The 26,304-nt window shown below is 53.5% G+C and overlaps 1 protein-coding gene across 1 annotated transcript in view; it reads left to right on the forward strand.

Annotated features, from left to right (window-relative positions):
- Nucleotides 1–26,304, forward strand: part of LOC102148840 (uncharacterized) — a 137,970-nt gene that overhangs the window by 71,227 nt on the left and 40,439 nt on the right. Inside the window, exons 38-43 of the mRNA XM_070231012.1 lie at nt 1,598–1,815; nt 3,428–3,621; nt 12,075–12,383; nt 12,650–12,879; nt 12,966–13,103; nt 14,365–14,445. Of these exons, the coding sequence (XP_070087113.1) occupies nt 1,598–1,815; nt 3,428–3,621; nt 12,075–12,383; nt 12,650–12,879; nt 12,966–13,103; nt 14,365–14,445 (1,170 nt within the window). The remainder of the gene's footprint in view (nt 1–1,597; nt 1,816–3,427; nt 3,622–12,074; nt 12,384–12,649; nt 12,880–12,965; nt 13,104–14,364; nt 14,446–26,304) is intronic.

The raw sequence follows: 26,304 nt of genomic DNA on the forward strand, positions 1-26,304 counted from the left end.
ATTTTTGCATTTGGGGGCGATATTGCCCCTGTTGACAACGCATACTCTGCAGGGGCCCTCAGGCCCACAGGGACCAGTCAGGGAACACATGGGTGATGCCTAGGAATTCTCAGCCCGAGCTCCATGTTGGAATCACCTGGGAAGGCCTTAGAATATACCCATACCCCAGCCTGGAGATGCTGAGTGTGGGTCAGGGGTCTCAGGCATACTTTTTTTTTTTTTTTTTTTTTTTTTTGCTGAGGGAGATTGGCCCTGAACTAACATCTGTTGCCAATCTTTCTCTTTTTTTTTCATGTGAGCTGCTGCCACAGCATGGCCACTGACAGATGAGTGGGGTGTTTTTATGGGTTTTGCCAAATGCGTGATGTCATATATCTGCCTTTACTGGATCATGCAGAGCTGTTTCACTGCCCTAAAAATCCCCTGTGCTCCACCTGTTCACCTCTCCCCCCGCCTTTACCCCTGGCCACTGCTGAGCCTTTTACCGTCTCCATAGTTTTGCGTTTTCCAGAGTGTCATCTAGTTGAAATCATACAGTATGGAGACTTTTCAGACTGGCCTCTTTTACTTAGTAACATGCATTTCCAGTTCCTTTTTGTCTTTTCATGGCTTGATAGCTCATTTCTTTTTATCACTGGATAATATGCCATTGTTTGGATGTACCACAGTTTATCAATTCATCTGTGGAGGGACCAGGCATATTTTTAAAAATTTTTTGGTGAGGAATATTGGCCCTGAGCTAACATCTGTTGCCAGTCTTCCTCTGTTTTTCATACGTGGGATGCCACCACAGCATGGCTTGATGAGCCGTGTGTAGGTCCGTGCCCAGGATCTGAACCAGCAAACTCCCCTGGGCCACCGAAGTAGAGTGCGCGAACCTAACCACTAGGCCACCGGGCGGGCCCCAAGCATACTTTCAAAAGCTTCCCGAATGATTGTAATGTGCAGACTGGGCTAGACAAGTTTCTGTCCTGTAGATGGGGAAACTGAGGCACAGATGAGGAAGGGGCTTCAGGTCCTGCAGAGCTGGGGGCTGGTGGGCCTCCCTGCTCCCTCCCCACTCCTCCCCCCAGCGCCGGGTGAGACTGGCCAAGACTTCGTTCCAACCTGACCCCTGGTGTGGCCCTGCCTTGTGCAACAGACATGCTCCCCTTTGACCACCAGGGCTTCTGGGGGGTCCTATGGGCCCCAGGGGACACTGTTTGGGGCTCCTTTTCCGTAATTGAGTTGCACAGGGCTCTCCTGCTTTCCCTTCAGGCATAAGCATGATGTTTAGAGCCAGGCAGCCCCAGGTTGCTTATGTGCCCCTCTCTGAGCCTCAGTTTCCCTATTCGTAAGATGGATATTCCCACTTCACATGTGGTGGAAAGGACAAGGTGAGACTGTCCCTGGGCCAGGAGCCGGGGTCAGAGCCGGCTGTCCCCCGTTCTTCCCTGTGTCTCTTTTCTCTTCCTGAGTCCTTGTCCGCTGTGCTCGGTGATGCTCAGAGCTGGAGTGGCAAGGAAGGCTTCCTGGAGGAAGGGGCCCTCCCCCATACCAGCTCCCACAGACCCTTCCTGTCCCCTCCCCTTCTGAGCCCTCTCCTCCTTCCTTGTAGGTGCAGGCGGCCGCCAGGCGTTATGGAGAGCGCAGCCTCGGTGGCTCCCTGTCTGTGCACACGGCCGGCCGGGAGCTGGTTCTACTGGAGGCTGACGCCAGCCAGGACACCCGGAGAAGCGGCCGGGGCTGGGGACTGAGCGTCCTCCTCCGCCAGGCGGCCTGCAGAGCCCCCGGGGCTGTTCAGCTGCAGCTGTCCGGCAAGGTCGCCCCAGCCAGGTGACGGTGCCCAGGTGCCCTGCAAGGGGGAGGGGGCCTCTGAGGACAAAGGGCTGGCATCCGGGGACACGGGAACTCACCACTCAGAGGTGCCGTCTTCTGTCCCTCTGAGACCAGGCTGCAGTTACCCCCGGTGGTGCCATTCTTGGTTTTAAGGCATCGAGGGAGTGGAAGCAGGAAGCATTCAATTTTCCACTTTTACCTTTTTTTTTTTTTCAGTTATGGCAGTATTCATCATAGTTGACTTGCAAGATGGCAAGCCACTGTTCCCTTCTGTGCCTCAGTTTCTCAACCTGCTTCTTAGGGTTGTCCCAGGATTAAGTGCACAGCTCATGTGAATTCCAAACCAGTGCCTGGCCAGTGACAATGTCCCCTACCCAGCTGGCATTATCGCGGCTAGGCCCAGTGCCGCACGTTCTGGCACAAACTGGGCCTCGGCGGCCCCGGCGTTGGCAGCTTTTTTGAATTCAAGGGGACCCAAGACTTGGGGCGTGATCCTAGATAACCCTGTCCCCGGATCACCATGTCCAGCTGTCTGTACATCCATCTGTTCATCTGTCTGTCCGACTGCCCATCCTTATCCCCAATCTAAAAAGGATTTGAGGCCGATTATAAAAATATGTATTGTCCTAGGTCAGGAATTGGCAAACTTTCAGTAAAGGGCCCGATGTAAATATTTTCCCATCTGTGGGCCAAATGGTCTCTGTTGTAGCCCAGAAGTGTCACAGATAACCTGTAAATGAATAGGTGTGGCTGTGCTTCAAGAAAACTTTATTTACTGAACAGGTGGTGGGCTGGGTTTGGCCGAAGGGCCCATAGTTTCCCCCAACACTTGTTCTAGATGTTAAAAAATACACGAGGAAATTAGGGTGAAGGGAAAAGAAAAATGAGAAGGTGCTCAAAATGGCATCAGTTAAGAAAACGCATGCCGTGAAGTCCTCTACAGTTTCTAGAGCTGAGCTGAAGATTTGGCTCTGAGCTTCCTGGTAGCCAATGCAAAAAGAGAAACCAGCCAGTGGTGTTATTTGCAAAGGCTCCAAGGAAACACACACTCACACACTTGTGTGAATGTGCACCAAGGAAAGCATGGCTGATCTTGTTCCTGGTGTTGATACCCAAGGGAAGTGTCTCCCAGGGTGCCCTATAAAGAACATCCCGTGTGGGTGATAGGGACCGTGTCCCCTGCCCCAACTCTCCAAGGAGACTTCTCGGAGCTGTTTCTTTTCTCATACTTCCCTGTAATAACACGCATGGGTAGCTCGTGAGCAATTTCAGCTCAGTATCACTAGTTCCACTTTATCCCCCACTTTACAGAAGAAGAAACTGAGGCTCAGAGAGGTTATGTCCTTGTCCAAGACCACACAGTTGGAAGCAGCACTGGGACTCAAACCCGGCTTTCCCTGACCCAGAAGCCCGTGATCTAAACCCCATATTACCCTGCGTGGCTGTGGGCTGAGGGCCCAGTAAAGACAGTCCGGTCCTGGGATGGGCCTGGACAATGGGGTTCAGAAACCCGCCTCTTGCGGCTGGCCTGCTCATCTGAAGGGGAACAATGCCATTTGCCTGCAGGGATGGAGGCCGCCCTTTGTCACCCCGTCACCTTCCCTCCTAGGATCTGGCTGCTGTCCAGGGCGCTGCTGGACCAGGACGCGGCAGAGCTCAGCCTCAGGGCGTCCGCGGAGCGCAGGCGAGGCCGGGTCCTGACGCTGCAGAGCCGGGCGCAGCACACGGTGGCCGGCTGGGCGGCCCTGCCCCGCCTCCTGACCCTCAGGGCCGTGCTGAAGCTGATGGAGACGCTCAGAGAGGGTGAGCAGAGCGCCACGGGGCACGGCAGTGGGGATCCTGGGCGAGCGCTCTCTGTGGAACCAAAGGGCAGATTCAATCCTGTGCATTTTCAAGTCCGCGGATGCTCCATGCCAGTGTCACACGCGCTGGCCGTGCCCCTGTGCCAGGAATTAATACCCGTTCTGACAAAGCGAATCTTCCGCTAACTAAACAGGCTTCCTCGTGCAGGACTTGTCAGAACCTTTAACACGCTAATGGACGTTGGAAATAGCCAAGAGGGAGAACTGAGTGCAGTGTTCGCCAAGGATATTTTTTCTAAGACTTTTTATTTTGACATAATTTCAGGCTTACAGAAAAATGGCAAGAATAGTACCAAGAATCCGTAGGCCCTTTTCCCAGCTTCACCAATTATTGACAATTCACCACAATTCCTTTCTCATTCTCATGTTCTCTCTCTCTTTCTGTCTCTGTCTGTCTCTCTCTATACATACATTTATGTGTGTGTATAAAACATTTTTGTTTGTCTATGAAAAATATATTTTATTCCTGAACGATTTTATTAAGTTGCAGACATGGTGGATCTTCTGCTCTAAATAGTTCAGTGTTTATTTCCTAAAAATAAAGACATTCTCCTACATTCCACAATGCAGTTATCAAAATCAGGAAATTACCCCTTTTTTTTTTTTTTTTTTTTTTTTTTTTGCTGAGGAAGATTCGCCCTGAGCTAACATGTGTGCCAGTCTTCCTCTATTTTTTTGTATGTGGGCCACCAGCACAGCAAGGCCATTAACAGAGAGGTGTAGGTCTGTGCCTGGGATCTGAACCTGGGCCACCAAAGCAGAGTGGCCACTGGGGCTGGCCCAGAAAATTAACATTTATACAATGCTGTCATCTAATCTACAGACCTTATTCGAATCCTACCACTGGTCCCAATAATGTCTTTTACAGTAAAAGAAAATCCTGGATCCTGTGTTACATTTCCTTGTATTTTTTTCTTCAGCCTCTTTTATTCTGGAGCAGTTTCTCAGTGTTTCTTTGTCTTTCATGATATTTACATTTTTGAAGGATGCAGGGCAGCCATTTTGTAGGATATCCCTCATTTGGGGTTTGTCGGATGCTTCCCCTTGACGACTTTCAAGAAAGCAAATGGGCAAAATACCACAGAAGTGACGCGGCGTTGTATCCAGAGGGACCTGATGTCCGTTTGTCCCCAAATTGGTGACGTTAGCTTTGATCGCTTGATCAAGGTCGCGTCTGCCAGGTTGGTCCACGGTTAGGTTTCATTTTTCCTTTGCACGCTGACCTCATCAAACAAGGTGAGAAGTATTTCCTTTTCTCCTATTTTCTGAAAGCGTTTGTGTGACAGTGGTGTTCGCGCTCCCTGAAATGTCCGATAGGCTCCACCAGGAAGCCGTCTGGAGTTTTCTTTGGGGAAAATTCTTTTGGAAAATGAATCGGTGTAAAGCTATTCAGGTTTTCTATTTCATCAAATATCAGTTTGGGTAAGTTATATTTTTCAAAGAGTTGGTCCGTTTCAACTAAGTTATCAAGTTTATTAGCATAAGGTTGTTCATTGTGTCTGTATCATCCTTTTAATGTGTGCAGGGTCTGTGGGGATAACCTTGCTTCATTCCTGATAGTTGTTATTTGTATTTCTTCTCTCTTTTTTATTAGTCTAACTAGGATTTCATCAATTTTGTTGATCCTTTCAAAGAACCAACTTTTGGTTTTGTTAATTTTCTCTCCTTTTTGTGATTTCATTGATTTCAATCTTTATGTCTATTATTTACTTTCTTTCACTTAATTTGGGTTTACTTTGCTCTTCTTTTCCTAGTTTCTTAAGATGGACCCTCAAGCCATTGAGTTTTAGGGTCTTTTTCTTTTCTAATATTAGCATATAAAGCTATGTATTTTCCTTTGAGTGTTCCTTAAGCTTCATCCCACACGTTCTAAGGTCTTGTATTTTCATTATCATTTATTTTGAAGTATTTTCAGATTCCTCTTGTGCTTTCTTCTTTGACCCATGGATTATTTAGAAGTTTGTTGCTTGATTCCCAAATATTTGAGATTTTCCAAGAGAGCTTTTTGATATTAAATTTAATTTCATTGTGGTCAGAAGAGCTCCCTGTAGGATCAGTCTTAAAATTTGTTGTGAGTTGTTTTATAAACCAGTATATTATCTAGCTTGTGAACATAACTTATGCACTTTAAAAGAATTTACATTCTTCTGTTGTTGGGTATAATAGTCCATAAATGTCAGTTAGGTCAAGGTGCTTGCTTGTGCTTTCTGGTCTATACACTCACTGATCTTTTTGCCTTGTTATTGTATCAGTTAATGAGAGAAGGGTGTTAAGCTCTCCAGCTATTATCGTGGATTTCTTTATTTCTTCCTTTGATTTTGTGCATTTTGCTTCCTGTATGTTGACATCCCTGGTGTTAGGTACATAAGCATCGATGATCGCTATGCTTTCTTGATGAACTGACCCAGGTATCATTAGGAAATGTACTGTTTCTCTCTCCTAGGACTCTCTGTCTTGAAGTCTATTTCATCTGATATTAATGTTGCCACTCTGCCTTTTAATTAGCATTTGTATTGTATATATTTTTCCATCCTATTTCTTTAAACAGATCTATTTCCTTATATTTCAGGTACGTTTTTTATAGCTCACATATAGTTGGATTTTTCTTTTATATCCAGTCTGACAATCTCTGCCTTTTAATTTTAGTATGTAGTTGGTTTACGTTTAATGTAATTAGTGATGAGATTGGACTTATGTCTACTATTTTGCTAGTTGTCTTCTGTTTTCCCATATATTTTTTGTTCCTCTGTTCTTTTTTTTTTTTTTTTTGCCTTCTTTTGGATGAATTTAAAACTTTTTAGACCTCAGTTTTAATTTATCTGTTGCCCTTTTAACTTATGTCTCTTCACTTAGAGTTAACATTGAGACACTTCATGTAAGTTGTAAGAACCCAGCATTTTGTCGTGCCCCATGCTGTCTTCTGTAGTTGGCCTGGGTATTGCATCTACATACACCATAAACCTCCAAAGACAATATTATAATTTTTGTTTTAAACAGTCGTATTGATTTGAAAGAAATTAAGAGAAATAAAGTAGCCTTTTATATCTACCAGCATATTCATCCTTTTTGATGCTCTTCATTCCTTTCTAAAAATCAAAACTTTTTTCTGGTATCATTTCCCTTTGGCCTAAAGAACCACCTTTAGCATTTCTTGTAGTGCAAGCTTACTAGTTTTTATTTATCAGAAAATGTCCTATTTTGCCTTCATTCTTGAAGCCTGTTTTGTAAATGCATCTGTTTATCTCTTAACACATTTGGAAAACTATTTCTTCACAGATTTTTTTCTCTCCCATTCTCTCTTTCTTCTCCTCCTGGGATTTCCAATTGCTTAGGTTTTAAAACTTTGATCTCTGAAGTTCTGTTGACTTTTTAAGGTATTTTCCCTCTCTTTTTGCAGATATCTCTTGACCTGTCTTCCAGTTCACTGACTCTTTCTTCTGTCTTCTGCAGACACTACCCAATAAATTTTTTTAGACCGCCCATTAGCTTTTTTTCATCTCAGATTTTGTATTTTTTTGATTCTAAAATCACCATTAAGTTCTTTTTATAGTTGCTGTTTTACAGCTGGGATTTCCTATCTGTTTGTTCAATACAAGAATATTTTCCTTATATTCTTGAGCACAGTTGTAAGAGCTGTTTTTAAGCTCTTGTCTGCTAATTCCAGTGTCTTAGTCATCTTGGGGTTGATGTCCATTGATGATTGCCTTTTCTCTTAAAAATGGGTCACTTTTCCTGCTTCTTTGTATGTCTAGTAATCTGAGATTGTATTCCGAACATTTTGGATGATGTAGAGACCCTGAATTCTTTTGTATTTCTCTGGAGTATTAATTTTTTTGCTTATTTTAGTTGGCAATTACATTGGCTGGACTCAGAATCCAAATTCTGGCCCCCCCCCCGGGGGGGCCACAGCGGACATCACTTTCGTTTTCTTATCTTAGCTGGGCTGTTTGGACTCTGTGTGAACTCCATGTGAAGTTCAGGGATCAGCCAAAATTTGGACAGAGTTTATAGGTAGAATTTGGGTTTTCCCCTGGGTGGCTCTTTCAGGAAGTTCCCACTTCACTTTCCATTTGCTGTCGTCCCCTTGACCTCTGTTCTCTGATTGTTTGATCAGTAAGATTGTAGATTTCTGTCGGAGTGAAAACATGGAACTCGCCTAGTGTTAGTTTCCTCCAAGTGTTGACTCCCCTCCAGTGTCTGCCTCTTTGTGGTCGCTCTCCAGTCACCCCAGATAGGTGTTTCTTAGATTCTGTCCAGAGTTCATAATTGTCATCTTGGGCAGGGTGGTCCAGTTAAGCTTCCCCACCATTAATGGAAGTGGAACTCCCGTATCCTTTTGACGTGCCCTATCATTCTTTGAGCACTTCCTTCCTTTATGACCAGAAAGATGTTCCAGTCCCATTTTGTATTTTCCCTGATGTGGAATAAGCTATTTCTCCAAGGACTCCTGGTTCCTTCGGGTGCAAAATAGTATTTAGAAACTAAGATCTGGCTGCTTGGTGTGTTTATTCCTGCTGGAGTATCAGTCCTTCTAGGGCCTCTCCGTGGACACCCCTAGAAAATAGATGTATTTACAAACACACACCTGTATCTACATCTACCTGTCTACAGATAGATACATTTAAAACCATTAGTCCAGGGGCTGGCCCAGTGGCACAGCGGTTAAGTGTGCATGTTCTGCCTCTGCAGCCCAGGGTTCACTGGTTCGGATCCCGGGTGAGGACATGGCACTGCTTGTCAAGCCATGCTGTGGTGGGTGTCCCACATATAAAGTAGAGGAGGATGGGCACGGATGTTTGCTCAGGGCCAATCTTCCTCAGCAAAAAAAAAAAAAAAAAGAGGAGGATTGGCAGCAGATGTTAGCTCGGGGCTAATCTTCCTCAAAAAAACAACAACAACAACAACAAAAACCATTAGTTCATACTGATGTCCTCAATTCCAGTCCATTGTCAAAAGGCGCATTCTGGTTTCTTCCCTGTTCATATTTCTCATTCTCTTCTCCAACAGTGAGAAACCTGACTCGTTAGCCACAATGTGTTTACTTGTTCGTTCAGCCCTGGAATATGTAGAAAGTGGTTTCAAAATTATGAACTTATACCTCTGGAGAAAGTAAACCCTATGCACTAGAATTCAGTATTTGTTTAGACATAAATCCTAAGGTCATAAATCCAGCCACTGTGTTCAAAGTGGGCTGGGGTTTTCTCCCACCCACACCCGTGTGATTCTGCTAATCGTTTGAAATACGTTCCGGTCCGCTGGTTTCTGTTTGTATTCCATTTTTAGGTTTCCCACATCCATATTGATTTTATGTATTTATTTTTTGATTATGTGAAACATTAACAAGGTTCCAAAAGTCAGAGTTACACAAAAAGGGGTCCTTCACTCAAGCCTTGTTGACTACAGTGCCCTGGCTGGACGTCCGTCCAGGGCCGCTGTGTCAGAAGCTGAAGGCTCCGCTCTTCCACCAACCTTGGGGGATATTGTCATTCTCTGGTCTTATAGTGACATCGACACTGACCCTTCTAACCCCTAATTGGTTAAATTGTGGCAAAACCAAACTTCCTCATGAAATATGACATAGGTTTGAAAAAAATTTCAACACAGTCAAGTAAAAAATGTCACAACAGTACTGTTCTTGTCAAGTTTACTTGGCGTTACACTGAGGGCCACCCCTTCGTCTTTCTGAAGTTTACTATTTGACTATTTTCAGCTGATGGGTAACAAATCCCCTTCCTGATCTCTTAATCCTTAACACACATGGCTTCATTTGTGAAGGCAATTATTGAGGTATGATTTCTTGGGGTCTAATTTACATACAGGAAAATAGCCTTTAAATTTTGATGAACTCATACAGTTGTGTACCCACCAACACAGGCTTGATACAGCACGCTTCCATCTCCCCAGAAAGTTCTTCTGTTGTTGATTGTAGTCAGCTTTGCCTGCACCCCCGTCCCCAGCAACCACTGAGCTGTTTGTCCCTGTCATTTTGGTGATTCCAGAATGTCACGTGAATGGCATCAGACAGTACGTCAACTTTCGAGTATGGCGTCTTCTGCCCAACCTAATGTGGTTGACAGTCACCCAAGTGGTGGCACGTATCTGCAGTTTATTCCTTTTTATTGCTGAGTAGTATTCCGTTAAATGGATGTGCTGCCGTTTATCCACGCACAGTCGAAGGACATTTGGGTTATTTCCAGAATTTTCCAGTCATGAGTAAAGCTGCTCTAATCATTGGCTTACAGGTTTTTGTAGGAACTTATGGGTTCATTTCTCTTGGTGGATACCAAGGAGCGGAATTGCAGGATTGTCTGGCAAGGATCCGTTTAACTTTATAGGAAACTGCCGGACTGTCTCCGAGGTGGCTGTACCATTTTACGTTCCCACCAGCAACGTGTGAGAATTCTGATTGCCTGCTTTTCTTGCTCGCAATTGGTATTGTCAGTTTTCAGTTTTTTGGGAGGAATTTTGTCTTTCTTACTGATTTCTAGTGGTATCTCATTTTGGTTTTAATTTGCATTTCCCCAACAACTAATTTTGCTGAACGTCTTTCCATAGGCTTACTTGCCAGTTGTAAATCTTCTTTGGTGAAGTGTCTATTCAAAGCTTTTGCCCATTTTAAAGACGGAGTTGTCTGTTTATGTATTATTGAGTTTGGGAATCATTTATATAAGCCCTTTATCAGAAATATGTTCTGACAATATCTTCTCCTGATCTACGGCTCGTCTTCTCATTTTTTTTTAATGTCATCTTTTGAACAGTGGAGGTTTTTAATTTTGATGAAGTCCAACTTATCATTTTTTTTCTTTTCTTTTCATCCATCGGAAAAGCCGGCTTTGGATGTCATAGATGAAATCTTTGCCTAAACCGAGGCCACAAAATTTTTCTCTTGTGTTTTTTTTTCCTAGAAGCTTTCTGGTTTAAGTTTTAAATTTAGGTCTGTGGTGATTTTGAATTAACTTGTGTGGATGATCAGATAACAGTCAAGGTGATATGGTTACATGTGGATTTCCAATCGTTTCTGCACACTTATTGCAAAGACTATCTTTTCTCCACTGAATGACCTTTGCATCTTTGTTGCAAATCAATTGCCCATATGTGTGTATTCTTGGACTCGGTTCTGTTCCATGACATTATTTCATTTTATCTTCACAGTAATCTGGTGAAGTTTTACTCTGGTTATCCATATTTTCCAGATGAAAAAACTGGTTAACCTCTTGTAGGACATGGTGACATAGGGCCCCACAACCAAGGGATTTGTAAAAAGATGATTTCAAGATTCTGCGAGAAAGTTCTATGTGTATGGAAAGTGCTCTGTACTCTTGATAGAGTTGGGGGTGAGTTCTATGTCTGGAAACACAGAGCAAGGGTGTCTAACCCAGCCTGGGGATGCCAAAGGGCCCGGGAAGGCTTCCTGGAGGTGGTGACCCCTGCATCAAACCTTGAATGACAGGGGAAGGTATAAGGACACTTAGACCACATCAAGGCCCCGACAGAACCTGGTTGGGGTCAGGAGACCTAAACGGTTCTGATGAAGTGCCTGGGTTACGCATGTGCATGGGACCGGCCCAAGGGGTGGAATCTTCTCTGGATGGAAGAGCGGTGGTTAGTGCCGTGGAGACGATTCCAACTCCTAGCGACCCTGTGGACAGCGGAGCAGCACCCTGCCTGGTCTTTTTGCACCATCCTCTCACCTTCCGGTGCTCCATCAGTCAATGCTCCACTGCTGTTCACAGGGTTTTCATGGCCAGTTTTTTGGCAAGTGGGTGGCCAGGCCCTTCTTCCTAGTCTGTCTTAGTCTGGAAGCTCCACTGAAACCTGTCCACCAGGGGTGACCCTGCTGGTGTTTGAAATACTGGTGGCACAGCTTTCAGCATCACAGCCACACACAGCCTCCAACAGACGGGTGGTGTGGTTCCCAGACCAGGAAACGAACCTGGGCTAGGGCGCTGAGAGCCCCGAATCTTAACCGCTAGACCCCCAGGGCTGGCTTGGTTGGAAGAGACCTCTAAGAAATGTTTCCATCGCTCAGATCTCAGGTTGGGATCCTCAAGGCTTCCTGGGTCTCAGTTTTGTTGTCTGTAAAATGGGACCGTTCCACAAGTGGTCTTTGACTCTCCTGAGCAGGAATTGAGCGCTGGGCTTAATGGACATCCCTTACCGGGCTTGCTGCTTTTTGGCCAAAGCCCTTTTATTTGTGAATTAGCTGGCTTGGTCCTCAGAGCATGCTGGGAAGAAGTTGATTTAATTGGGTCCATTTCCCAGGTGTGCCCTCCTGACGTTAGAATCACAACATCATCGATCTAGGAACTTCCGACCCTTTTCATTCTTCCCACAGCAGCCCAGTCTCCTGGGCTGACCCCCTGCTCTGTATGGCCTCTCTCCCATCCTCTGCAGGTACCATCAAAGTCACTGCTGACTCAGCTGTGCTGGGCTTCCTCCTGCGGGACAAGCATGAGAAGGCAGGGAACAGCACCAGCGTGCACAGCGTGACCTGCATCCTCGCCCAGAACAGCAGCCAGGCCTTGCCAGCGGAGCTCTGGCTGAGAGGGCGGCTGCAGGCTCAGCCAGGAAGCCTTGGGGGCCAGGCCAGTCTCCGTGCCAAAGCTGGCAGCCTGGCGCTGGGTGGGGCCTGCACCTGGGGCCCTGGGCACGGCCAGCTTTCAGGCAGCCTGAGTCATAACGTCAGCACCTTGAGTGGGGCAGGTAGGAGGGATGGGCAGGGCCAAATGGCTTAGGTGGGACCAGGGGAAACTGACCTTTTCGTGGGTCAGAAATGGTTGAATGTTGACAATTTCATATGGTTCGACCTGGTATATTTGGGGGCAGTGAGACCTGGGGGACCGAATCCGCCTCAGGGCTCAGGAGACCCTCCAGAGAGAAGGTGGGCTGGCAGAGACAGGGACCCCCGTTCTGACTCCCATCGAGGGTAGACCCGGCTCCGCCATCTTCATGGTTCCTCTGGCCCCCAGGACTCCCCTCGGAGGCAGAGATGCTCCTGTCACACACCCACGCGGCTTCCAACCTCTCAGTGCACATGGCCCTGCGGAGCACGGGAGGCCAGCTGGACGCCGCCCTCGGCCTGGAGGGCCCGGCTCCCGGCGCGGGGGGCAGCCGGCTCCGCGCCAGCCTCGGCCACACGGTGCCCAGCCTCCGGCGCTGGGGCCTCCCCTTCTCCGTGGACGGCGCCGGGCACTTCCAGGTAGGTCGGGGGGCTGGGCCCGGCCCTGCATGCGGGGCGCGGGGGCAGAGGGTCTGAGGCACACCCACGGCTTTGCTTCTACCCAGAGCACGGGACCCAGGCTGGCGGCCGGGCTGACCGCGAGTGTAGACGGCCAGCAACTTCGCGTGGCCCTGGAGCGGAGGGGAGAGGGCGGCCACCAGGGGCTGGCGCTGGGCCTGCACCACGGCCGATCGGGGCTCCAGGTGAGGGACCGGAGAAGCCCACGGGCCGGGCGGCTGCCATCACTGCTGGGATGGGGAGACCGGAGCGACCCCTGTCCCTCCAGCATCTCTAGTCGCCCATCCGGCTGGCTCCTGCCCGGGCTCCGCCCACCGCCCTAGTCCCCGCCCACCACCCTAGTCCCCATAGCACTAGCCCCGCCTGCCCACCCTGACCCTCCCACCGCCTTGGCCCAGTGGGCGGGCGGCTGCCCTCACTGCTGGGATGGCGAGAAGAGAGAGCAACCCCTGCCTCTCCAGCATCTCTAGTCCCTGCTGCACTAGCCCCGCCCACCACCATAGCCCCGCCCACCACCCTGGCCCCTCCCACCCACCCTGGCCACGCCCTTCACCTTGACCCCGCCCCCGACCTTAGTCCCCACTGCACTAGCCCCTCCCACCACCCTGGCCCCTCCCGTCTACCTAACCCCCCTTTCCTTCCTCCCATTCATCCTTTTTCCTTTCCTCTCACCCTCCTGGCCCTTCCATCCTCCCTACCCTGCCTTCTACTCTTCATCATTTTCTTCTGCTCTGTCCTCTTGTCCTCTCATCCACCGTCCTCCTGTCAACTCCCCCCCCCCCCCCCCCCCCGCCACGCACACCCATATCTGGAAGTGTAACTGAGGCAGCCACTTTGGAGGACTCTGGTCCTATCTAATAAAATTGAAACTGCCGCGACCCTGGGCCATCGCTTGTCTTCTGGTACCTCCCCTGGAGGAAGCTTGAGGGCTGGATGAGGAAGCGGGCACACGGCCGTCTCTTGCATCCTTCTCAAGAAGGGAAAGCAGGAACCTCCGTGTCGTCCCAGGGCCGGTGACCCATCGGAAGGGTGTGGGAGGCGGGGCGAGTGATCAGGGTCTGAAGCCAGGCTGCTTCCTCACTCACCTGGTGCTCCCTCTGTGCCTCAGTGCCCCCGTCTGCAAATAGGGCCTATTGGCAATCCCTGCCCCCTGAGGTTGCCTTAGGGTCAGATGAGGAACCGGGTAGAGCCCGGCACACACAGGCCCTGTGAGGACGCGGGCTCTGGTGACCCGCTTTGTGACGATGCTGTGGGTTAGCCCTCCGGTCTCTGCACAAACCTCTCTTTGGGGGTGATTGTCCCAGGGGGGCTTCAGAAAGGGAGATGGGGTCGAGCTGGATCTCGGTGCTCCGTCTGGGGTCAAGGTCGGGGGTCGAGGCCTCCCTCTGCCATCTTCCCAGTGATGTCTGTCGGCATGCCCCCTACCCACCCAGCTGGTCTCCGCAGGTCAACTGCAGTGGAGACGCCTTGCCTGCCCAGCTGTCAGGACTGTGCTGGGGACACGTCGACGGGTGGTGGCCTCTTGAGGTACAAGGGTCTCTGTCACTGGCAGGGCAGTGGTGGCACATGGCAGTCCACCTCCGGGGGTGGGGGGTGCTGGCAGAGCCTGAGCACAGGGGGCTGCCTGCAGCACGGACTGGGGCCTGTGGCCACTGCCAGGCTGACCCACACACACGGTCCCCACCTCCGAGCCCTTCACGTCCCCAGTGATGCGCACCTGGGCTCCCAGCTCCGAGTGGGACCCGGCCCAGCCTCACAGCAGATAGGCAGTCCCTTCTGCAAGCACACTTAGACATCGACCCAGAATCTGAGTGTTTCAAGACAGCCTGTGCCACGGGTGGCTGGGCGGGTGACAGGCGCATGTAGGCGTTTCGAGGCAGACAGACCGTGGGGCTCACAGCTGGCACGTGCTGCCAGGGCTGGGACGCAGCCCAGCCAGCGTAGGTATCTCTGGGCCCTCCAGGCCAGGGTGCAGGTGGGCAGTGGGCCCTCTCCCTCACAGGCAAAGGGCAGTGGAGAGGCCTGAGCACAGGGCCTGGACTCCCAGAGCTCCAGCAGGGCCCTGTGGCTGTAGGGGAACTGGACGTGGGGCGACCACTGGGGCCACCTGCGGACCTTGTCAGCTTAGTGGGCAGCTGTTTGCAGGCCTGGCCTGGCTGAGCTCTGCTGCCTGGCTGGCCGTGGGGCACCGGCCAGTGAGCATAGACCTGAGGACTGCCTGGAGGAGGAGGACAGAGGTGTTTCTGCTCTTGAGGCACACCGTCCTGGCCTGGCTGCGTGCTGCGTCTCCTGGAGGAAGTGGGGAGATGTGAGCCTGGAGGTGCTGACCCAGTCCTGCAGGGTGTCCGGCCTGGGGCACTGCCCAGGGGTTCTGGGAGGTGGCACCGTGGGCTCGCTGCCTGGCCGTCCAGGGAGACGGAACATGGCCTCCTCGGGGAGCACTGTTTCTGCCAGCTTCATGTCTGTGTGAGCATGAACAATGCAGTCCTTTCATGAATCCAGCTTAGCCAGTGGTAGTGGCTCCACCCAACACAGAAAGACACAAACGCCAGAGAATCAGGCCAACGCGGCTTCCTGCCCAGCCCTGCCACTCACCTGCTGTGTGACTTTTAGCAAGGCCTTAACCTCTCTGAGCCTCAGCCTCGTCATCTGTAAACTGCAGATGACAACCCCTGCATTATGGTGTCGAGCATGAAGTGAGCCGACACGTGTCGAGTGGCCATCTCAACATGATGTCCTCTGTTTTACCCAGCTACCGGGAATCATAAGCCCATTTTACAGATGTGGAAACAGAGGCTCAGAGAGGCAAAGTCACTCTCCCAACGTCACACAGTGGCCTGAATGGTGGGAGGGTTAACTAAGAGAATTAAGGATCAGGATTTAGAGGGTGTTAACAGGCTGGACGGATGGGCTGGCTCCCCACGGATGAAATTTAAGAGCAGGGGGCCGTGTGGGGTTGGCAGCTCCCTGTATGAGAGAGGCTCGGGGAGGGGCGGTTCTGGGAGGACTAACTGTGGTCGGGGGGGAGGATGGGTGGCGAGTGGATGGCCCTCCCCTGCGACAGCCGTGGTCTGGAAACCCGGGGAAAGGCTAGAGATCAAGGCATTCGTCCGTTCTAGAGCAGGTCAGCAGCATCCAGGCGGGACACCCCGGAGCGACGTGGCTCCTCTGTGGTCTCCCTTTGGCTGTGGTGGGGCTGGCTGTGTGCGTCTGCCCCGTCATTGGTGGCGCTGTCCCCACCGCAGACAGCCAGATGAGCTCTGGGTGACAGGAAGAGGCTGTGAGCAGCTCCTGGTTCTCTCTTGGGGGTGCAGACGCCCCCCAGGTCCCCAGGCTGGGCCCCCAGGGCCTGAGAACACGCCTCCTCAAGGATTGGTGACTTTCCCTGGGGTCACTGAGAGAGGCCGTGGCCAGACAAGCCGCGTGAGAGAGGTCGAGCGACCTGAGCCTCTGTTGTGAAATGGGAGGAGAGTCCGGAGGAGGACACAGTGTCCGGCCTGTGCGTCATGGGAGGGGACGTCGGGGGCCCTGAGATGCTCTGAAAGGTCGAACTTGGTGACCCGGGTGGCCGGTTTCAGCTCTTCACAGAGAAGCCCTCTGCAGGAGCAAAGTCCCCGTGTTAATGGGGGATGCGGAGGGCCCGGGGGGCTGGGGCTCCCTCGACTGACGTGGCCAAGCAGAGGGTGGACTGCCGCTTGGTGGCGTGTTGTAGGGACCCCTGCTCGGCCTCAGCCTGCCTTTCTTGGGGACAGAATCCGGCGGTGCTGTCCTTGAATGGCTCCTTCCTGGTCCACGCCTCCGCGGCCAGCCTGGCGGCTCAGGTATCTTCCGCGGACTCATTCGCCCGGGCGCACGTCCACACATCCCGCGGCCACAGTGCCCACCTGGACGCCAGCCTCCGGCATGTGTGGCCTCCGCTTCAGGCTCTGGGGGTTGCCCCCGACAACCACATCCGAGTGTCCGTGGGGGGAGATAAACCCCTCAGGGCCCAGCTGGAGCTGGCCCTGGGCCCATGCACCCTGAATGCCTGGGGGGACGTCAGGACTGAGGCCACACACGCCAACTGGACCCTGTCTCTGGAGAATGGCTGCCCCCCTCTGGAGGTAAGCTCCTTCCCCACCGGTGAGCGCAGAGTCCTGGCAGGGACCCTACTGCCCTCCACAAATTATTACCTGCCTACTGTATGCCCAGCTCTGCCCTGAGCACGAGAAACTTCTTTTTTTACCCTAGTCCCTTGAATTTGGGGCCTTATCAACCACAAAGCTTTGAGCCAAAAACGGGACCTGAACTGCATCTCCTCCCCTTTCACCAAGGGCCCTACTGAGATGCTGATCCCCTCCTTTCTGGGGCTCAGGCGGATTCTTTTCTCACGGTCTCGCCTATCCTACTTGGGGGGTCAAGGCTCCAGGAGGAACAGTGGGAACAGTAGAGAGTAACAGCTCATGTTTACTGAGCACCGTGCGCCTCACTCCTTAAGTTCTCAGCCCCGTTAGGAAGGGGCTGCGTGTCCTTAGTCCCAGGGGATGCACTGAGGCCAGAGAGGTTGGGAGACCTGAGCAGGGTGAGCTCCATCGCCCCCGCCTCGGGTGGGTGCACTGTGGGCCCCCATGGAGCCAGTTACTTAGGATCTCTGCCCTCCAGCCAAGGATCATTGAGGTTAATGATGGATTCCCAATAGCCAATGCTTTCTGGGCGCCTGGCCTGGGGCTAGCAAGTCACAAGTGTTAACCCATTTACGTCTCCCAGCAACTTATGATGCTGTGGTCAACTCCCATTTTAGAGGTGGGTAAACTGAGGTCACTAGTTTGGAAAGACAGTGGTGGAGCCAGAACTCGAGCCCACGGCTGTCGCTGGGGTACCCATGCGATTGGTCACTTTGCAGAGAGAGGTCCCAACAGAGTCGAGGCCATGGGACCCACGCTGCCCTCTTCCCACCCAGGCCCATCTCCAGCCCCCCCACCTTGGCTTTTGAAGCCACCCTGAAACCCCACCACTTTCCCCATATTCCAGGCAGCCAGCATCCCGCGGGCCCTGCGCTCTGAGGGCATCCTGAGCTGGGGCCCCTGTGAGTTCACGCTGGCCACGGGCCTCCACAGTGACCGTGGAGACGCCCACCTGCAGCTGACCCGCCCCTGCGGGCCCCAGATCTCGGTCCTCGGGCGCCTGAGCCACTCGCTGCCCCTGCTGGGCCGCCTGGGCCTGCCGTCTGGCAGTGCCATTAACCTCACCGCCCGGGCTGGCCCCGAGGCCCACCGCTCCCTGGCCCTCCAGATGGGGCCGTGCCAGCTGCAGGGCGCGCTGGAGCAGCATGCTGGGGACCGAAGCACATGGACACTGGCCACGGAGCCGGGCTGCCCGCTGCTGGAGGTACGTGTGGCAGGCCAGCGAGGCGAGCAGTGAGGCGGCTTACAGCAAAAAGGGCCCCTGCTGGTGTGAGCCTGGCCGGCACCTCCCTCCAGGGGCTCCCCGAGGCCCCCAGCTACTGTTTCCCGAACGCCCTCTCGGCCATTTGGCTCCTCTTGTCTCCAATGCCGTGTCCCATTTGGCAGATGAGGACACTGAGGCTGGGAGAGGTTAGACTCACGCAACGCTGTGAAACGGAAGGACCACAGACTCGGAATTGCTAAGAGTTTGTCTTTCTATAAAATTCTGAGCGCAGGAAGGAAATGAGGGGAGCTGGCCTCAGCTGACCGTGGGGACAGTCACGTGTCGGTTTCATAACCCTTTAGAAACCCCCGGCTGCGTTTGATCTGTGCTGGGAGACTGTCTGAGAATCGTCCGGTGGTATTTGGGGGAGAGGAAACTGTGACTCTCAGAACGGGGGGATGCTGGAGTCCCGGGTGAGCAGACAGGACCAGTGTCCACGTCTGAGTGGCACCAGCCGCTCTGCCTGTCTCCTTGTCTGTCTCCTCCCCTGATGGAGCTCCCTGGGGACAGGGACACGTGGGCTGGTCCACTCGGCTTCCCCGAGCACAGGGCCCGGCCCGCGCAGATGTTCTGTCAGTATTAATCGAGTTGGCACGCGGCTGAGCCACGAGAGAGAGTAAAGCATCAAGGGAGGAAGCAGGCCTCCCGCTAGAAGCTTCTATGATGGTGGAAATGTCCTGTTCTTTGCTGTCCGGGCCAGCAGTCTCCAGCCACGTGTAGCTACAGAGTACTTAAAACGTGCTCACTAGCGTGACCGAGAAAATGAAGTTTTCCTTTTACTTCATTTTAATTTGAATTGAAACAGCCCCATGTGGTTGGTGACTCTCCCATTGGACAGCACAGATTTGAAGCACGGACTGAAGACAGATCCGGTTCAGACCTAAGCTCTGCTGTTGGCTGTATGACCCTGGGCGATTTGCTCCCCCCCCCTTTGGGCCTCAGTTTCCCCAGCTGTGAGGTGGGGAAGCACCCATCTCAGAGCTGTCAGATAGGATGGGAAGAGAGCGTCCTTGTAAAGCTCTCAGCCTGAGGCTGTGCGGGCAGCGAGGGTTCTGTGATGGGTACTTGTGTTTATTCTGATTGGTGCTATTTTGTTGTCACCGTGATGGGGGGAGCACGGATTGGTGGGCTGGAGGGGAAGAGGGTGGAGGATGGAGAATCAGGCTCACTCCTGACATGCGACCCCCCTCTGACCCCTCTCTCTGTGGTCCAGCAGGGCCTGGGCCTCGCCGCAGGGACGCAGCTCAGTGGCTCTCTGCAGGCCGCCGGTGGGGAAGCAGAGGTGTCCGGGGCCCTTGCGGTGGCTGGCCAGACCGCCTCCCTGACCTTGGTGACGGCCGTCCTCCAGGCTGAGGCCACGCTCCGAGCGAAGCTGAGGCACACGCTGCCCGTGCTGTGGGCCGTCCCTGCAGAGACCTCGCTGACCGGCCGGCTCGGGTGGGGGGCCGGGCACCGGCTGGGTCTGCAGCTGCGGGCGGGGGCCTGTGAGCTGCGGGGCGGCGGCGAGCTGCGGCTGGACGGCAGGCTGCAGGGGCGGGTGCTGGTTGAGAGCTCCTGTGAGGCCCTGCAGGTAGGTGGAGCCAGGGGGCATGTGAGGGGTAGGCACAGGGTCTCCGGGGGGCAGGACAGGGGTCTGTTTCCCGACCACTGGCAAACCAGAGAGGTGGGGCGGCCCCCAGAGGATGGACTCATCATTACTTATTGGGGACCTCGTCTGTGTCCTGGAGATAAAGCCGTGAGCAAGGCAGAGACAAACGCCTGCCTCGGGGAGACAGGCGATCCCCAGGATAGATCAGTGAATTTGCTGGTGCTGATGACTAAGGAGAGATGGGAAGTGAGAATGGGGAGAGTGAAAGGGCGGCTATTGCAATTTTATATAAGTCGGTCAAGGTCGGCCCAAAGACAGGAGGACACTTGAGCCCAGACTTGAAGGAGAGAAGAGAGGAGTCATGCAGATATCTGGGGAAAGAGTATTCTAGGCATGGCCAGTGCAAAGGCCCTGAGGCAGCACTACACAAGGAAGGGCATTCTCTAGGACCAGGATCAGACCATTTCTGTAAAAGTCCAGACGGTGAACATCTTCAGCTTTGCAGGCCGTGCAGCCTCTGTTGTAAGCACCCCATGCTGCCCTTGTAGCACAAAATACCACAGATGTTGTGTAAATGAATGGGCTGGACCATGTGCCAATAAAACTTTATTTACAACAGCAGATGGTGGGCTGGATGTGGCCCGGGGGCCGTAGGTTGCGGAGTCCCGTTTTGTAAACAGCATGTGACGTGGGAGAGGGCTAAGATTCAGGATGCGTTGCAGAGGCTGAGGGAGAGGAGCAGGGGGATGTTTGGACGTGGGTGTGAAGGAAAGAGGGGAGCCAGGATGGTGCCCCTGCTTTTGTCCTGCGGGACCAGAGGGCCGGGGTTGCCGTTCCCAGTGATGGGAGCACGGCCAGAGGGAGAGGACGGGGAGAGGGCGGTGTCACTGACTCATGAGTCCTATTGTGTTAAATTTGATGGGACTGTTGAATGCCCAAGAAGAGATGTTGGGGGGTCAGCCATGTTCTGGACTGGGGGCCCTCGGCCTCCAGGGGTCACCTTTTAAGGCCACGAGACTGGCTGTGATGGCCGTGGGCAGGGCGCAGACTGAGCCAGGGCACCCAGGCTGCAAAGCTGCAGGGACGGGAAGGACGAGCAGGCAGGAGGAGGAACCCGGAGGGAGAAGGGGTCCCGGAGGCGGGGGGCAGGCATCCTAAGTGGAGGGAGGGGTAGGGGGGTGGAGCACCATGTTGGGCAGGTGGCGGGCCAGGCAGCAGCCTCATGGGGGTCTCAGGAAGGCCCAGGCTGGGGAGCCCACCTTGGCAGCCAGGAAACGCCAGGCTGTGCCTTGCGGCTCTGCCCCTGGTCTCTGGGTGACCTGGAGCAAGTCGCTGTTCTCTGGGCTTCAGTTTCATCATCATAAAATGGGGTGCGACCACCTCCTCCAGCATCAGGAGTCAGTGAAACGTTAGACGCCCCGCGCCCCGCAGTGCCCCGTGCACACCAGGCGTGCGGCGAAGGGCGGCGTCTTTCCCCTCCGTGCGCTAAGGTGGCATGCTGGCGGGAGGAGCCCAGAGATGCTCAGGGCGCCCGTCAGCAGCCTGTTTCCGGGATGGACGGGCTCCTGTCTGTCTGTCTGTCTGCCTGTGGAGAGCGGACGTTGTGTGCACCTGGGGAGGAGGAGAGGGAAGCGGGAAGATGTGGGAGAGGCGAGGTCCGTGGCTGCCAGTGGGTGCAAGAGTCTCGGCCAGGTTGGTGTCACAGCCTTGGTTCTCTTGCTGCAAAACCTCGAGAACTCGTGGTCCGGGGTGGGGGGGGTGTGAGGGGGAGGGAGGAGCTCGCTGCGAGGGCAGAGCTGCCCATGCGGGACCCTCAGGCGCTCTGAGAACCTGTCGTGGTCACAGACCCTCTGCTGGAGAGACGCACGCTTGTGCACACTCACGCCCCATTCTGCAGCCAGTTCAAGAGGGCCTTTAGGACCCCTGATGCCCACTTTGGACCGCGCCCTGCTTAGGAAGCTCTACTCTCCTGTGTCTGTAAACCCCTCTAGGCCCTGGGGGTCCCGGGCCGAGTCGAGGGCTCCGGCTACGTCGTGGTGGACTCTGGGGCTCTGGATGCCCAGGGCCTGGTCACCGTGGACGCCAGCACACTGCAGGGGCTGCTCGTCCTCAGGACCAGCGAGGTGAGGGTGTGGGGGGGCGGGCTGCCCGGGGTGGCCTGGGCGGGGTACCCGGGCCACGTGCTCATGGGCCCGAGGAGAAGCATTCGGACTCGTTCCTGACTCCAAAGAGGACCCAGGAGAGGAGGGTGTCAGGACCCACAGTAGAGGAGTGAGGCTTCCAAGGAGAAACTCCTCAACTGCCCCGCCCTGCGGGCCCCACTTTCCTCCTGTTTGTTTGCTTTTTAAAGAATGTTTTATTTATATAACTGTAGAAACGGGCAGAGGGAAAAATGCACAGCTTGGTGAATTTTCATGAACTTACCACCTCTCTCAAGGGGCAGAATGTGACCAGAACCCCAGAAGCTCCCTTGGTCCCCTTCCATTTACCAACTACCCCGTGAGTCCCCATCCATCCGACCCCTTGAATGGCATGCATGTAGGATCACACAGCATGCTCCCTCTCGGGTCTGCGTTCTTTTGTTCAACATTGTGTTTGTGGGAGTCACCCATGCTGTGTGTTGTTGTTGCTTGTCCTTTTTCACTGCTGTATAGTATTCCATGGTGTGGCTCTATCCCAATTCGTCTATCAAGAAGCATTGGAGTAGTGCCAGTTTTTTATTGTATATTATTTCATTCATTAATCCAGTACATGTTTCTATTTTATTTTTAAAATATCTTATTATAAAATGCAGATGAATGTAAACTTTACCATCCTAATTTTTTTTAAGTGTACAGCTCAGTGGCATTGAGAACATTCACATCGTTGTGCAACCATCACCACCATCCATCTCCAGACTCTTTTCCTCTTGCAAAACTGAAACTCTGTATCCGTTAAACAGTAACTTCTCCTTCCCCTCGCCGCCCAGCTCCTGGCGACCACCCTTCTGCTTTCTGTCTCTAGGAGTATGACTAATCTAGGTACCTCAGATAAAGGGAACCATACGGCACAGTCACGCGTCGCTTAACAACGGGGACACGTTCTGAGAAACGCATTTTTAGGCGATCTCATCGTTGTGTGAGCATCACAGAGCGCACTTACACAAACCTAGACGGCACAGCCCACTGCACACCTGGGCCCTGTGGTACTCATATTACGGGACCAGCGTCGCATATGCGGTCCATTGTTAACCAAAATGTCATTATGGGCGCATGACTGTGTCTTTTTGTGCCTGGCTCATTTCACTTAGCGTGATGTCCTCAGGGTTCTTCCGTGTTGTCGCGCGGCTCAGAATCCCCTTCGTTTGTAAGGCTCAGTAACATTGCGTTGTATGGATGGCCCACCTGTTTATCCCGTTGTCTGTCGATGGGCACTGGGCCGCTTCCACCCCTTGGCTGCTGTGAATGGTGGGTGTGCACATGTCTGCTCCGGACCCTGCTTTCAGTTCTTCTTGATTGTGTGTCCAGTTTCTGCCTCTGATGACTCGTGCTGCTTCCACCCCTCTTGCGCACGACCTTCAGTGGACCGAGGCGAGCAGTGGAATCGCTGGGTCACGGGCTGTGCAGGTCCAGCTTCACTTCCTCAGTTTTCGTTTGAACCGGCTGGCCTTCCCAGAGCTCCCTGGGAAATTCCCTAAGCATTGCATCACTTACGTGACAGAGAGCTGTGGGCCTGGGACATAGAGCCGCCCGCGTGAGAAGCAGGCCCATCGTGGGTCATCCTGAGCCTCATTCTGAACTTCTCATGACTTTTCATTTGGGCCACTGATGGTCTCCCGTGTCCCCTGCATCTCAACCAACCAGTACGGCATGTGCTTCCCAAACGTTCTGTGGGTCCCTCCCTGGACCTCACTGAAGGCTTCTTCTCTGAGGTTCCTCCCCTGGGCACCTCCCCAGTGAATTCTGTACATGCCACTTACCTTAGAGCAGACCCCCCAAATGCATTCATCACATTTTTTGAAAATCTACCGAATTGTTTTTACACGATGGAATGGCCAATGGGGAAGGGAAGAAAAGAGGCTCGATTTCCTGTCTGTGAGTGGTCTGCTTTTCTCTCTCTGGGAGGATCTTGCCGCCTCCCAGGCACGTGAGTCTCTGTTTCTCTCGCTCCGTTGTAGACCCAGCAGGAGGTGGACCTGTTGCTCACACACAGCCTGCCCCAGTCCAGCCGCTGGGCCCTCCCAGCCCGGGTCCTGCTGGACCTGGCCACCGAGAGGCGCGGGCCCAGCTACAGATGCATCCTGCGGGTCGGAGTGGATGGCACACAGGTGTGGGGCTCTGCCGGCGGGGCCTCGGGGAGCTGGGGGGCTGTGGGGACAGCCCAGCCCGGTGGCCCAGGTCCCACGGTCCTCCGCCCCGACAGGTGTCCGAGGAGCTGACCTTCACTCGGCGGCCGGAGCACGTCTCCCTGAGCTACGCTCTCCAGCACAACGTCCCCACGCTGCGGGCGCTCCCCGTGGAGGACAGGATGGGCCTGCAGGTCAGCCTTGGCGAGCGCCAGTGATGATGGAAATGCATGCAGCCAGCGATCATTCATTCACTCAACAAACCTTGAAAACATTGAGGACACGGGAGATGGTAGACAAAGTTCAGACTTCCCTCTGAGCCTCATTCTCCTGCCGGTTTCCCCATCTTGGGGATGGCACCGCCCATGTCCTTCCAGCCGTGCAGTCCAAACCCTCAGAGTCATCCTCGACCTCTCGTCTTCGCTCACGCAGAATCCCACCCTCAGGAAATGCTGAGCATACCCAGAACTCGACCCCTTCTGACCCCCTCCAGCTTCATCTCCTGCTCCGAGCCTCCTCAGGTCCCACCTGTGTCCAGGCCGTGTGCGCTCTGGGCTCCCTGCGCCCACCCTCGTCCCCTCTGGTATCGTCCCCACCCAGCAGCACCCCCAAGTCCATTTGAGTCGCTCACTCAGAGGCCAGCCCAGCGTCACAGAGCCTCTGGCCGGGATCTGCCCACCTCCTCTCTGAGCTCGCCCCCCACAGCTCCCCTCGCCGACCTTCCTCCGGCCACGTTCACCTTCCAGCCCTTTCTTCAGACTCACCCGGCGCACCTCTGCCTGAGGCCGACGCTGTTTCCCTTTGATGCCTGCAGCCCACTCCTGGCCTCCCCCGGGCCTTTGCACGTGCGTCCTTTCTCAGGCCTTCCCTGGCCACCTGGTGAATGTCACCCCGGCCCTGACCCTGTGTAAAAGAAAAACCTCTCGTTTCTCTACTCCTCACTCAGGACACGTCTGTGACCAGATGTGTGGGGTGCCCCATGCCAGCTGGGTGTCCTACAGTTCAGTTCACTTCTGACACTGGAGTTACCACAGACCCCACAGGTGAAGGGCTCGAGGCTGCCCCCACCTCAGATGCCAACCGCAGGTCCCAACTTGTCACCTGCACTGCTGACCCACTAGAAATCGGAGTTCCCATGACCCCTCCTGGGGCCCGGTCATTTGCTAGGCCAGCTCACAGCCCTCAGAAACCCCTGCTTACGCTCGCTGGTCTATTACGTGATAAAGGACGCAGATGAAGAGGGACACGGGCGGGGGTCTGGAGTTCTGTCCCCATGGAGTTGGGGTACAGCGCCCCCCCCGGCATATGGATGTGTTCACCAAGCCACAAGCCCCCTGAACCCCATGGTTTAGGGATTTTTGTGGGGGCTTCATCACGTAGGCGTGATGGATCATTGACTTAATCTCCAGCCCCTCTCCCCTCCACCGAGGTTGGGAGTGGGGTTGGCAGTTCTAAGCTTCTGATCACCACTCGGTCTTTCTGGTGACCCCCCTCATCTAGGAGCCACCAAGAGTCACCTCACGAGATCCAAAGACACTTCTCTCACCCAGGCAGTTCCGAGGAATTTAGGAGCTCGGGGTGTCAGATGCTCTTATCTCCCCATCACTCAAGAATTTGCAGGGTTAGAAGCTCTATGTCAGGAACCGGGGTCAAACACCAAATATGAGTGGTCTGGGGGCAGAGACAGGTGTACAGATACTTCATTCATTCCTTCCTTCACGCCTCCCTCTCGTCCCAGCTTTCTCTTTTCCATCATCTTCCCGTCACCTGATGCCTGCGATGCTGTCACCTCGTCCTGAGCTGTCTCCCACCCCTGGCGCTTCAGCCCCTCGGGGTCAGGCGTTTCTGTGTTCCGTGGGCGGCCCTCCCCGCATGTGGATCGGGGCTCGGCACCCAGAAGGAGCGCAGTCGATGTGAACCCCTGCCTTATAAAGCGGGTGACATAGAGCGGCGAGGGGCCCCGCCCCCTGCGGCCACGTGCTTCGTGCCCTGCTGCTGCTGTGGCTTCTGTCATTCGCTTACGAGCCTGTGGTGCAGAGATTGCAAA

This window comes from Equus caballus, chromosome 13 (genome assembly GCF_041296265.1).
Source record: "Equus caballus isolate H_3958 breed thoroughbred chromosome 13, TB-T2T, whole genome shotgun sequence".
NCBI classification, from domain to species: domain Eukaryota; kingdom Metazoa; phylum Chordata; class Mammalia; order Perissodactyla; family Equidae; genus Equus; species Equus caballus.